The 12,280-nt window shown below is 51.6% G+C and overlaps 1 protein-coding gene across 4 annotated transcripts in view; it reads left to right on the top strand.

Moving 5' to 3' along the window:
* Positions 1–12,280, top strand: part of Scn5a (sodium voltage-gated channel alpha subunit 5) — a 96,640-nt gene that overhangs the window by 60,761 nt on the left and 23,599 nt on the right. For 2 of the 4 annotated variants that reach the window (XM_074059835.1, XM_074059836.1), the window contains exons 16-20: positions 634–990; positions 4,643–5,077; positions 6,384–6,542; positions 9,251–9,371; positions 10,221–10,375. In XM_074059835.1, coding sequence (XP_073915936.1) covers positions 634–990; positions 4,643–5,077; positions 6,384–6,542; positions 9,251–9,371; positions 10,221–10,375 — 1,227 coding nt within the window. The remainder of the gene's footprint in view (positions 1–633; positions 991–4,642; positions 5,078–6,383; positions 6,543–9,250; positions 9,372–10,220; positions 10,376–12,280) is intronic. The other 2 variants (XM_074059837.1, XM_074059838.1) reach the window with 1 other exon arrangement.

Raw genomic sequence — 12,280 nt, 5'->3', positions numbered from 1 at the left:
TTAGGAAAGCCTTTCAGGAGGAGGTCCTGAGGACTGTGGGTGGCTCCACTTGGGACGAAGGATAGCTGGTGGGGGTGGTAAGGAAAGCTCAGGCGCTTACATAAGGGAAGTCACTCTACCTTCAAAGGGTGGTTTCTTTACCTGTTGAATGAGCTCATAATAGTGCTGACCTTAGTGCTGACCTTGAGAGCTGAGAATCCATCCTATGCACAGGCCCAACACATCATAGGTATCCATAGAATACCTGCCCCATTTCTTCCTTTGTGAAAACTGAGAGGAAAGAAAGAGGGAGATTGGATGAGCCAGAGATGATCTCAGCTATCCCGAACGGTCCCTGATGGAGACAGGTCTGAAAGAGGAAGCATTCAGGTTGGGGAGATCTACTACGCAGTCCTTATAAGAGAGTGCTTGTAGGAGCTGAGGTGGGGGGATGGGTTGGAGCTGTTGGCCTGGCCCCAGAGCAGAGTCCAGGGAGGCTGCCCTCGGGCTGTAGAGAATAGCGGTGGTCTTGGAGAAATGGGAGAAGCAGGGATCTGTGACTTCCAAAGCTTCCTAGGGCTTTCAGTTAGGATTGGGGAGAGCAGCAGAGACCAAAACCCCTCACGAGGACCCCTACTCTTCTCCCTTCCCCAGCTGCGGGTCTTCAAGTTGGCCAAATCGTGGCCCACCCTGAACACCCTCATCAAGATCATCGGGAACTCGGTGGGGGCGCTGGGCAACCTGACGCTGGTGCTGGCCATCATCGTCTTTATCTTCGCTGTGGTGGGCATGCAGCTCTTCGGCAAGAACTACTCGGAGCTGCGGCACCGCATCAGCGACTCCGGCCTGCTGCCCAGGTGGCACATGATGGACTTCTTCCACGCCTTCCTTATCATCTTCCGCATCCTCTGTGGCGAGTGGATTGAGACCATGTGGGACTGCATGGAGGTGTCTGGGCAGTCACTGTGCCTGCTGGTTTTCTTACTTGTCATGGTCATCGGCAACCTTGTGGTGAGTCAGCCAAGAGCCTCACACATTCACGCTCACCATTCAGCTTCCCACCCACCCAGGCATCAATCCATCCATTCACTTACATTTCCTTCTATCCACCCAGTCACCTAGACATCAATCTCTTATCCATCAGTTCATCCACCTGTGCCCCCTTTTGCCCATCCATCTATTCGCTTATCATCAACCCAACCCATTATTCTCTTACCCATTCACTCTTTCATCTAGCTACTCATCCATACACCTGCCTATTTATTACCCATCCACCATCTACTTTCTGTCTACTCAGTTACCAATCATCCCAACCATTTATTCATTCATGCACCAGTCATTCATCCTTTACCCCATCTGGTTACTCACTCATTCATCCATTCATTCATCACACATACATCATCCATCTATCAACCACCCATCCATCAGCGCCCCCCATTTATTCACACACATGTATTTGCTCACCCTTATATCCAACCCTCCATCCATTCATCCATCACCCATCTGTCCGCTCACCCATGTGTCCATTTATCCATCCAGCTACTCACTCACTCACTTACTCATCCATCCATTTACTCTTTATTTATTTATCTGTTTACTCATTATTATTCACTCATTTTAGTTTGTTTATTGACTTGTCATTCATTATCAGTGAATTTGGAGATGGTTTTCAGTTCAGGGTAACAAACATTTGCAAAATTTTGTGCCAGGTGCTGATGGACATTAGGAGGTAAATATAGCCTTGCCCCAGCCCTGACACTACTCTCTAACTTGGGAGACTGGGGCCGCGCGGAGTTTGAACGGGCCTGAAATAACTCAGACTAGTTATGATCAGAGCCATTAAGGAGCTCATGGGTGTTGTTCCCTTCTGGCTATAGAAGTCAAGGAGGGCTTCCTGGAGAAAGGTTTGGAACGTCCCTGATAAACAAATAATACTGAAGACAGTAAGCAAAGTATAGGTGCAGACATGTGGTCCAGGTGCAGTGGGGCCCAGAAGGACCTTTTGGTGTCACCTTGAGTGGCTGTGGTGGAAGTCCCTGCCATCCCATCATACAGAACCAGGCCTTTGTTCCTATGGCCTCCTTGTGCCTTGTGCAGAATTCCAGTATTGAAAGAGATCAAAGTCTAAACGCCAGAGAAGGGTCCTCAGGAAGAGGCAAGGTTGAGAAAAGCCAGTGGTTCAGGGAGACATCCGTGTCACTGCAGATGTGGACAAGGACACTTCTTGGGTGCACAGGTAGCTCACCCATGATCAGGCATCATGCCCACATAGTCTGGCACTGCTGGAGCTGTTGTGTCTGTTGCAGGCAGCACGGGGTCACATCAGCCACATAGGTTTCAGATTTACCTTTCCAGCTGCAGTGGGACAAGAACTATGGGTTGTAGGTTCCAGAGCATTTCCTCCTTCCACCTGCCTTCTTTCTTCTCCCAGGTGCCTTAACCAGGCCAGGACAAGCCATATTATATTAGGGTCAGTCCTCCTCAGAGCACAAAGAGGAACCAGGGCATCTGTGCACAGTGCCAGTGGCACCTAGCTCTTTGGCCCCACAAACCTTCTCACATCCCCTCAAAAGGCCACCACTTTGAGGGGAGCTCACACAGTCCAGCCCCAGGCATTGCCAGACTCTGTTCTAAGGAGAAAGCCCAGCCTGTGACTAGGCTGGGCTGCCCCTCGCAGAGCCCTGCCATTTCCGAGCAGATTTGGCTGGGGATGAGAAGATTAGAGGCTCTGGAGGAGGGAGCTAACGCCAGCCCACACAGCCCCTCCTGGCCGCCTCGGGAATTGGGCTGCTGCTGGGCGGGGAGCGTGGGTGGAAACAAGCTTGCCATTGAAATGGGAAGTGATGATCAGGCAGGGCTGGGAGCCTAACATGATTGACGAGGAAGACCTGGAAGAAGCCAAACTTCGGAAGCCTGCAACAAGGGAGGCCCTCGGGTGCTGTGTGGGTGGACAGGGCCACCAGGTGCTCCCCTGTCTTGCCTCCAGACTGTGCTCAGCACTCCTGGAGATCAGGGGATGTGGGTGAGGGCTACAAGGAGAGGATCACTGTGGATTGCAAGAACAGAGGTGGGCTGTGCCTGGGCCCTGTGACTCAGGCCAGAGGTCAGTGCAGACAGCAACGCTAATTCTCATCACATAACTCACACAGTGACAATATGGAAAAGGCTGCCAGGTGTCACAAGTGCTCAGACCAGTAGAAATGGTGTGGGAGCGCCTACCCCTCAGCCCTTCCATACTGGCCTCCTGAACATGTGTTACTTTTCAACCAAAACCTAAGGCTTGGCCCTCCAGCCTTACCAACTCCCTCCCATCAAAAAATTCTCATTCTCAGTTTTTGTTGTTGTTGTTTCTGTTTTTGGTTTTTTGGTACTGGGGTTTGAACTCAGGGCCTTACACTTGCTAGGAAGGTGCTTTACTACTAGAACCACACCTTCAGCCCTTTTTTGCTTCAGTTATTTTTCATGTAGGGTCTTGCGTTTTTGCCTCTGGCTAGGACCACAGGTGCACATCTCAGCTTTTTTTTGCTGAGAACGTGCCCATTAACTTTTTCCCCAGGGTGGCACTTTGATCCTCCTGATCTCTGCTTCCTGAGTGGCTGGGATTACAGTTGTGAACCACCATGCCTGGTCCCTCCTTCCCAGCTTTCTGGGAAGGGTTTTTCTGGTGGGCGGAAGCTTTGATCCTCCTGATCTCTACCTCCTGAGTGACTGGAATTACAGCCTGGTCCCCTCATTCCCAGATTTATGACAGGTGCAGGGTCCTTGGTGGGGGGGCATCTCTTAGAGGCTTGTGAGAAGCCGTAGCAGGGACTCAGTGATTTCCACAGAAAACTGCGCCTGCTCTCACCAGTCACCCTGCTGCAAGGGCTCATTGAACTACACTCCCTCCTGGAGGACTGGGAGAAAGAGACACCAAGCCCACAGTGGAACAGAATATCAGCCAGGGGATATTCTGGGGCCAATCTGACCCATGTCTGGGAAGAGTCCACCGCCATCTGCACTTACCCTCCACAAGGCTGGGAAATGGACCCAAGCCCAGCCCTTGTCCTTTTACTTTACAAAGACTAAATCGTCACATTTGCAGTTATCTGGTCTTCTACATAGCACCCATCCAGGTGACCCTGACTGTGGCCTGACCCTGCAGATGGTCTGGCATAACCTGAGGGCCCCTCATGCCTTCCTGAGAAGGCTAGAGTTTCCTGGACTCCCATTTCCCAAGAAGGAACCCTGTGTCCACCCCAAGCCCCCTACTCCATTATTCCCAAGGCAACAGGTGGAAGTGGAGGGAGAGGAAGGCCAATGTGGTTGAGGCAGCTGGTATCAGTACAGGGCTTTCCCTAGCCTTCCTGTGTGACCTTGGGTGAGCCCCTGGCTGCATTTCATCCCCATCTGTAGCCTTTGACATAGAGTGAACTGTGGCTCTCCCACTGAGCTTGAGCTAGGACACAAGGTCTTTATTTCAGATTGTGTCTGAGCCCTTGGGAGGAAAGATATGAGTCTGTTTTTTTTCATATTCAAGAAAAGGAGAGGTTGGAGCCTCCAAACTGCTTTTCATACCATAGGTAGTGTTCAAGATCTCTGGGCCTCCATTTCCCCTCTCTGGAGCTATGGCTGAGTGCATGCAAGGAAGTGCCTAGGTGAGCCTGACCCATTGCCTCGACAGGTCCTGAACCTCTTCCTGGCCTTGCTGCTCAGCTCCTTCAGTGCAGACAACCTCACAGCCCCTGATGAAGACGGAGAGATGAACAACCTCCAGCTGGCTCTGGCCCGAATCCAGCGGGGCCTGCACTTCGTCAAAAGGACCACCTGGGACTTCTGCTGTGGGCTTCTGCGGCGGCCCAAGAAGCCTGCAGCTCTTGCCACCCATGGCCAGCCGCCCAGCTGCATTGCTACTGCCAGTTCCCCACCACCTCCAGAGGTAGAGAAAGCACCACCAGCCCGTAAGGAAACACGATTTGAGGAAGGCAATCGGCCAGGCCAGGGCACCCCTGGGGATCTAGAGCCTGTGTGTGTGCCAATTGCTGTGGCTGAGTCGGACATGGATGACCAGGAGGACGAGGAGAACAGCCTGGAAACTGAGGAAGAATCCAGCAAGCAGGTGAGACCTCCTCTACCGTACATGTCCATAGCACCTATTTGTATAGGGCCCCCCAGTATTGCTGTCCAGGGACCCATCCTCACTCAGAGCCCCAGCAGAAGAAGGGTGAAACAGAAGACAGGCCCACTCCCCACAACAGAGGGGTGCCAAGATCAGCTGTTGTCCATTCATCCCCTGGCTGGCTGTTGGCAGCTAATTGTACAGGGAGGGAAACTGAGGCATGGCAAGAGGGAAACTTGCTAGGAGTTCTTCATGAGTCTAGGATAGGGGCCTGGGACCCTGACCCTCCAAGCCCACCCTGATGATTGTCCACCTGCAGGACCAGCAAGGCTGAATGTCTGGGCGAGGGAGGAGTGCCAGGCTCCTGACCTCCTGGCTGCCCCTTCCCCTCCTCCCATTCCTGGGCTAATTCTGAGATTTAAAAATAAGCCTCCCTAAGACTGAGGTGTCAGAGACAGCACTATCTTATCTCCCAACCTGTTATTTTTAACACTTGGGACCAGGTCTGGCCAAAACAGACAGTTCCCGCCCCTTAGCTTTCCCTTGGCCTGAGCCAGGCTCTGATGGCTTCTTCTTAGGTCTTTAGGTCAAGCAGGTCCAGTGGCTCTCTCCATGTAACTGGACATTCCTGGGCTGGCACTGGTATGGCCTGGCTGCACTCCCTGTGAGGGAAGTTGCTCTGAGGCTCAGGCTTGCTTCCGCTCCTCCTGCCTCCTTATGGTCCCAGAAACTAGCTTTGGCCCTTTTAATCAGGTTGTATGGCAGTGGCGGTGGCAGTGGGGGAGGGAGAGTGTGTGTTACCAGGACCACAGCTTCCAATTATTTCCTGCACAGGAGTAGAATTCCGGCTGCTCCTCCTTTTCCCTCTCCTTTCCTTCTCTTGAGCCTGTTGACTGGCTCCCTGGGGAACCAGCATGTGCGCATGAACTGTACGTGCTGTGTGTGTGTGTGTGTGTGTGTGTGTGTGTGTGTCACACAGATGTGCAAGCAAGCTGATGCCTTGGGAACTCCTTCCTAAATGGAGTTGGTAGCACTCCTGAGATGGCATCATGGCCCTGCTATGCCCTTCCAAGAAGTCAGAAAAGGGGAGATTTACACCAGGCTGACCAAGGCATTGTCTGGTGATAGGCCCTTTGGACCTAAAAGGAGCCTCTCATTCACCCACTCAGGGCCCTCAGGGAGGGTCTTTAGTGAGATGCAGGTCCAGAAAGAGGCCAAGAGGTATGGACAGAGCCCACAAACCAGGGTCCTGGAGACCCTCGAGTTGGGTGTGTGGGCTCAGCTCAGGCTGGGGTCTCTTCAGCAGGAATCCCAGCCTGTCTCTGAAGGCCCTGAGGTCCCACCGGAGGCCAGGGCCTGGAGCCAGGTGTCAGAGACCACCTCCTCTGAGGCTGAGGCCAGTGCATGTCAGGCAGACTGCCGGCAGCAGCGGAAAGTGGAGCCCCAGGTCCTGGGGTGCAGTGAGGTAATGCTCACCTTTATCCCTGAAGTCAGAGGGGCACTGCTGCTTGGGCTAGAGCCACAGTGAAAGGTCCCAGAGCATACCTGCATTGGCTGGGGGGAGTCACAGTCAGTGTGGGAAACTCATCTGCAGATAGGAGGATGGGCAGCCACAGGGAATTCTGGAAACATTCAACCTAGGACTCTGAGACAGTACTCACCAGCTCCTCTGTGTTCATCCTCTCCTCACATTCTGTTCCTCTGTTCTTGTCCTATTTGGCAAGTGTTTGTCTTGTGACTCCCTCATCCAAAGAGGACTTCAGGGAGCTCTGAGTATGGTTGAGTGCACATTGGTCACTTGCTGCTTTTCCCCTGCACTAAAACAGAGGCTGCAAAAAGGAGGCCTCCCAGCCTACCATCGGGATTTATTCTGGACCCCAAATGTTTTACATTGAATTAACTACCATTCTTTTCAAACTTGGGAGGTTCTATGTAAAAAGCTGTATTTCTGGCTTCCCTTGAAAACTTGGAAGAGATGCCACAATGCCAGAGACAAGTGGTGGCTGCCCCTTGATGCCCACTGAGAGCTTGGTTTGCAAAAGACTGAGTCACCTGCCTGGCCTCCATGTGCACTTGAGTTTGCAACTCCTAACCTATGGGCCTGAGCATGGCTGACCATGCTGCCCCCTCGCTCACATCAAGCATGGGGAGAATGGAGTTGGGTGTTCAGAGAATGCTTCACGCTTCAGCCCAGTACTGTGTCTTTCCTTCTGGGAGACAGGCCCTGGGAGGCTTTGCCATCATGGCCAGTTTTAGAGCACAAGAGCCTAGTGGAGTCACCATCCTAACTATGCCGGTCATGTCCTCCCCCTGGATGTAACACTTGATGGGGGCAAAACATGGAAAAGGCAGAAAGTCACAGGAGAGAATGTGGACTTTTGAATGAGTTTTTCCTTCCTTCAGATCAGTTATGCTGGGGCCTATAAGATGGAGAGACATGTGTTGGGGATTCCCCCCCAAAAGGTCTCCCTCATCTCACCTGCAGTAGGAGCCTGACAACTGATCCTCTCACATGACCATCCCACATATTTTTGATAGCTCCAGTGTTTGGAAAGGAAAGCAATGTGAAGACATTCTTGCCACACTCCTTGCATAGCCCTGCTGAACTGGGAAGAAAGGTCAGGGAGCTCTCAAAGCCATGAGGACAACAAAAGGCAGAGCCTCACCCTTCAGACTTTCCCCTGAAACCCAGTTCTTTCCCATCACAAACCCCCAAAATGGAAAAGAGGACGTGGAGACATCAGCAGAGTGATTACAATAGAGGAAGACACAGCCATGCTCAGGAATTCAGTCAGGCCCATCTCTATGCAGACCTTGGGCCTGGGCTGACCTGAGGGAGCTTGCTGAGATGGAGCCACACCCGATCAGAAGCAGATGAGGGACTTCTGTCCTTCACAGAACTCCTTCTCCTCCATACCTATCTTTAGGTCGGTGTCCCTAGAAGCAGAGATAGGATTACTGTACAAATGAGTCTTTGAAGACGTTCTTGGGAGAAGCCCATAGGAAGGAAGAGAAGCAGACAAGGGAAAGAAGCTGCACAAAGCCACATTGGCTGGAGTCGGCTTTGGCCTGGGCCTGTGCAGAGCTGCAGAGCATGAGTTGCACCATGGTGTCATCCCAACTCAAGGCTGATCTTTTGTAGGCCTGTGTTAGTCAGTCAATGGCTGACTAGTAGTTCTTCCGGAGCTACCCTGGGATTGGGTGGTAACTGCTGAGGCATTTCCCAACATGGCAGCTCATTGACTAAAGAGTTTTCTGGGGCTGGCACAGTGACTCATGCCTGTAATCCTAGCTACTCATGAGGCAGAGAGAGGAGGATGGCTGATTAAGACCAGCCCAGACAAAAAGTTAGTGAGACTGTATCTCAAAAATAAGCTAGTCATGGTGGTGGTCTAAGAGTATCGTGGTCCAAAGTGGCCCTGGGAAAAAGCAAGACCCTATGTGAAACACAAACTAAAAGCAAAAGAACTGGCAGTGTGGCTCAAGTGGTAGAGCACTTGGCTAGCCAGCACAAGGCCTTGAGTTCAATCCCCAGTATGCCAAGCTAAGCTGCCAGAGTTTACATTGCAGGAACGGGTTCTGGGCCTACAAGAGGGAGATGTGTGAGCTCCAACAGTTTTACCCACACCTACAAGTGACACACATACTTATGAGGGCACACCCAAGTACACACACCACCCTATGACCTCCCAAAATCAAGGTGTCAAGGTCTGGGCAGCAAACCCCTTCATGGCCAGGAAGAGAAGGTTCTAGAACCTTCTTAGTCTTACCCCAGGCTCTGCACCTCAATCAGCACCTGTATGAATTGGATGGGAAGCATAGGCTGTATTGCTGGCCTCTTCTCTGTCTGCATGTCTGACTTGCTGCTATGTGTGCCTGCATCCTGGTCTGACTGTTCTGGGTGTGTGTCCCTGTTGCCGCCACACACCCCCCTCCATGTCCATCTTCTTCCCAACTAGATACATTCTCCATCCCAGTGTTCTTTCAGAGCCCTCCACACTCCCACATCACAATCCAGCAGACAATCAGACTTGGAAGCCCTAGTGGCTCTGTGGCAGGTGCCTGCCCATCTGACCCAACCTCAGATTCTTGGGAGATACACTGGGGGATTATCTGGGCTCAAAGATGGAGCCCACTTCTAAGCCCACACTCCTGCCCTCCCCCTACCCACAGACCCCAGAGGACAGTTACTCTGAGGGCAGCACAGCTGACATGACCAATACTGCTGACCTCTTGGAGCAGATCCCTGACCTCGGTGAGGACATCAAGGATCCAGAGGACTGCTTCACTGAAGGTACTGCCCTGAGCAGCCCTCTGTTCCACCCAGTGTGTGTGTGTGGTGGGGGTGAACAAGAGGGCCAGCAGCTCCCTAGGGCCTAGGCCATGTCACAGCCTACCAGATCTGTAACCTGCCCTCCCTCCCCATTTCTCTGTGGCCCTGGGGGCTGCTCCATCTGTCTGTGACCCGGTCATAGCAAGTCCACCAATGGTATGGGACTGGGCAGCTATGACACAGCAGCACGGAGGACTGGCCGTGCTGTTTGTATGTGGAAGTGTGACTACACCCACTGCAGCAGGGACTTGCCAGTTCACCCCTGAACCACCAGGTCCTGCACTCTGTAAGCCCTCCACAAATGCTTAAGGTGGCCATGTTGGTGAGGGACACCTGCAACTTTTATGAATTGGTGGTGTATCTGAGGGCAGCTGGGGTAATTTGCGTTTTTCCCTCACATGGTATCACAGCGGGTCCTGTCACTGAGGGGTCTGTCTTTCCCAAAGCCCAGAGACCGCAAAGACAGAAGAGGCCCAGGAGTTGCTGGACATTTCCTCAGGGGTAGGGCTTCCCAGATGAGCAGAGAACAAGCTGGAATCCATGCCAATCCTAGCCTTGCCCCTTCCCAGACCTACCAGGCTTGTTCACCCACTCACTGGTTGCCTAGTCCATCTCTGTTCTCTATAGAGTGCCCTGCAGGAAGTGCCCATGGTCCTCCCTACACAGCGACCCCCTACCATGCTGCTTTGTTCACTATTCTGCCATTGCAACCTCTTTCCCTCATCATTCACTCAACTCCCCAGACTTCTGCCATCAGACGTGGGTGTTCACAGGCCCTGAGCTGGGTCTGAACAGCTCTGTCCCCTTTAGGCTGTGTCCGGCGCTGTCCCTGCTGCACAGTGGACACCACACAGGCCCCAGGGAAGGTCTGGTGGCGACTGCGCAAGACCTGCTACCAAATCGTGGAACACAGCTGGTTCGAGAGCTTCATCATCTTCATGATCCTGCTGAGCAGTGGCGCCCTGGTACCCTCCTGGGAAGGCAGGGTTGGGACAGGGTGGGCTGCAGGAGGAGAGGAGGAGGGCAGGGAAGGAAGGTCTCCAACTGGGAAGCCAGGTCAGAAACTGGGGCAGAGCTTCTGCTGAAAATGTTCCCCAGGCCCCTGGAACAGAGTGCAGCTCACGAGCTCCAACCCCACAACCTGTCTGGAGGCTAGAGCAAGAAGTACATACGTAGGCCATGTGTCTAGCCCTCTTCCTTGTTCCATGAAAGGCAAATAGTTTGTCCCAGTTCATCAGCTTCCCATGCTGGAGCTCTGAAGACACACCCACCTGCATATAACATCAAGTATTCTATGAAACCATTAGGATGGAGTTATGATTAATAGTGCAGGGGCAGCTCTGTGTCTTCTGTGGGCTGCAAGTTGGACCATGCAGCTCATATATTGTCATATTCCATCCCTACAACAACCCATTATGGAAATATTAAGCAACTCCCCCAAAGTCCCACTACTCGGGAACCATAGAGCAAAAGGAGGAGGAGACCCCCCAGTTTTGACCTCAGGGGCTCCCATTCTATTTGGGAAAAATACATTCAGCAGGTTTAAGATGTCAAAGATCAGCACAAGAGAGTTGAATGAGAATGGGATGGAGGACTCAGGGAGATCAAAGGGAATTATGGAGGACTCCTTGGAGGAGGCAAGTGGGGCTTCACTGTGGAGGACAGAGAGGAGAAGTGAGGCCCTCCAGAGATGCCTCACCTGGCTTTCAAGCACCTGCTCTGAGAGATCAGATGGATAGGAAGAGATGGGATAGTCCCGGAAAGGATTCTGGAAGGTGCTGGCAAGCAGGTAGAGGGGTGATTAAGAAGGCAGAATAATTGGGAAACAAGCACCCCATGTTGCTGGGGAATGCTACAGATGAGCACTTTGGACCACAGTTGTTCCCCACAGGGTGGGAGAAAGGACACCTGGATCCAAAGCAATATGCCTCCAGTCTATGCTGCCTCCTCCTGTGGGGAGGCTCATGGGGGGTACCATAGCTGTGACTTCTAAGCCTCTGGGCCTCCCTCCCTCCCCACACTGCCCTCCCTTGTTTCAGAGTAGGCCTGGAGCCATGGCTTGCAGCTTGCCTGCTGTTTCACCATTGGCAGCCAGAGCCAAGTCTCTGTAGGTTTCAGAGAAGGATGATTTGACAATATGTTAACAAGTTTTGTTTCTAAACAGCCACAAACAAGGGCAGGCAGAGCCATTTAGTCTGGGCTATGCAGGAAAAGCTCCGCCTGGCATAAGTGAGGAGGAGTTTTGGCGAGCGTCTGGTGAATCTAATCATGGTACACAGCTAAGCTCTGTTGTTAAAAAAACATGTTGATGATATACTGGGAAAAAGAAGTCTGAGTGTGTTATTTAAAGTTGTAAACTTGTTTTAACAGAAAGCAAACGATATTCCTTCCAAATAACAGAGGAAAAAAATTTTTTTAAGGAAAGCAGATCTTATGACAAAAGGCGAAGGAAAAGAAGCAAAAAGGATGCGTAAAATCAGAAAACAGAACACAAAATGGCAGAGGCAAGACCAAACATGTTTTAATAATAAATATAACTGGATAAAATTCATCCTTTAAAAGACAAAGACTCTAACTGGATTTTTTTTTTTAATCAGCTATGTGCTCTTAAATGACAAACTGAAATAAGGTGACTCAGAAATATTAAAGATGAGGTGTTATACAGGTTGAATATACTTTATTCAAAATGTTTGAGATCAGAAATGTTTTGGATCTTGGAGGTTCAGGGGTTTAGGAATATTTGCATAGACTTTACCAGTTGAGCATTCCAATCCAAAATCCAAAGTGCTCCAAAGCTGAAACTTCGAGTGTCATATCAGTACTCCAAAAGATTAGCAATGCTCAGCCTGTATCAGGCCAAGGCAGACATG

Source organism: Castor canadensis, chromosome 17 (assembly GCF_047511655.1).
Source record: "Castor canadensis chromosome 17, mCasCan1.hap1v2, whole genome shotgun sequence".
NCBI lineage: Eukaryota > Metazoa > Chordata > Mammalia > Rodentia > Castoridae > Castor > Castor canadensis.
The sequence above is the reverse complement of the archived record's forward strand: the minus strand, read 5'-3'. Positions and strand labels throughout refer to the sequence as shown.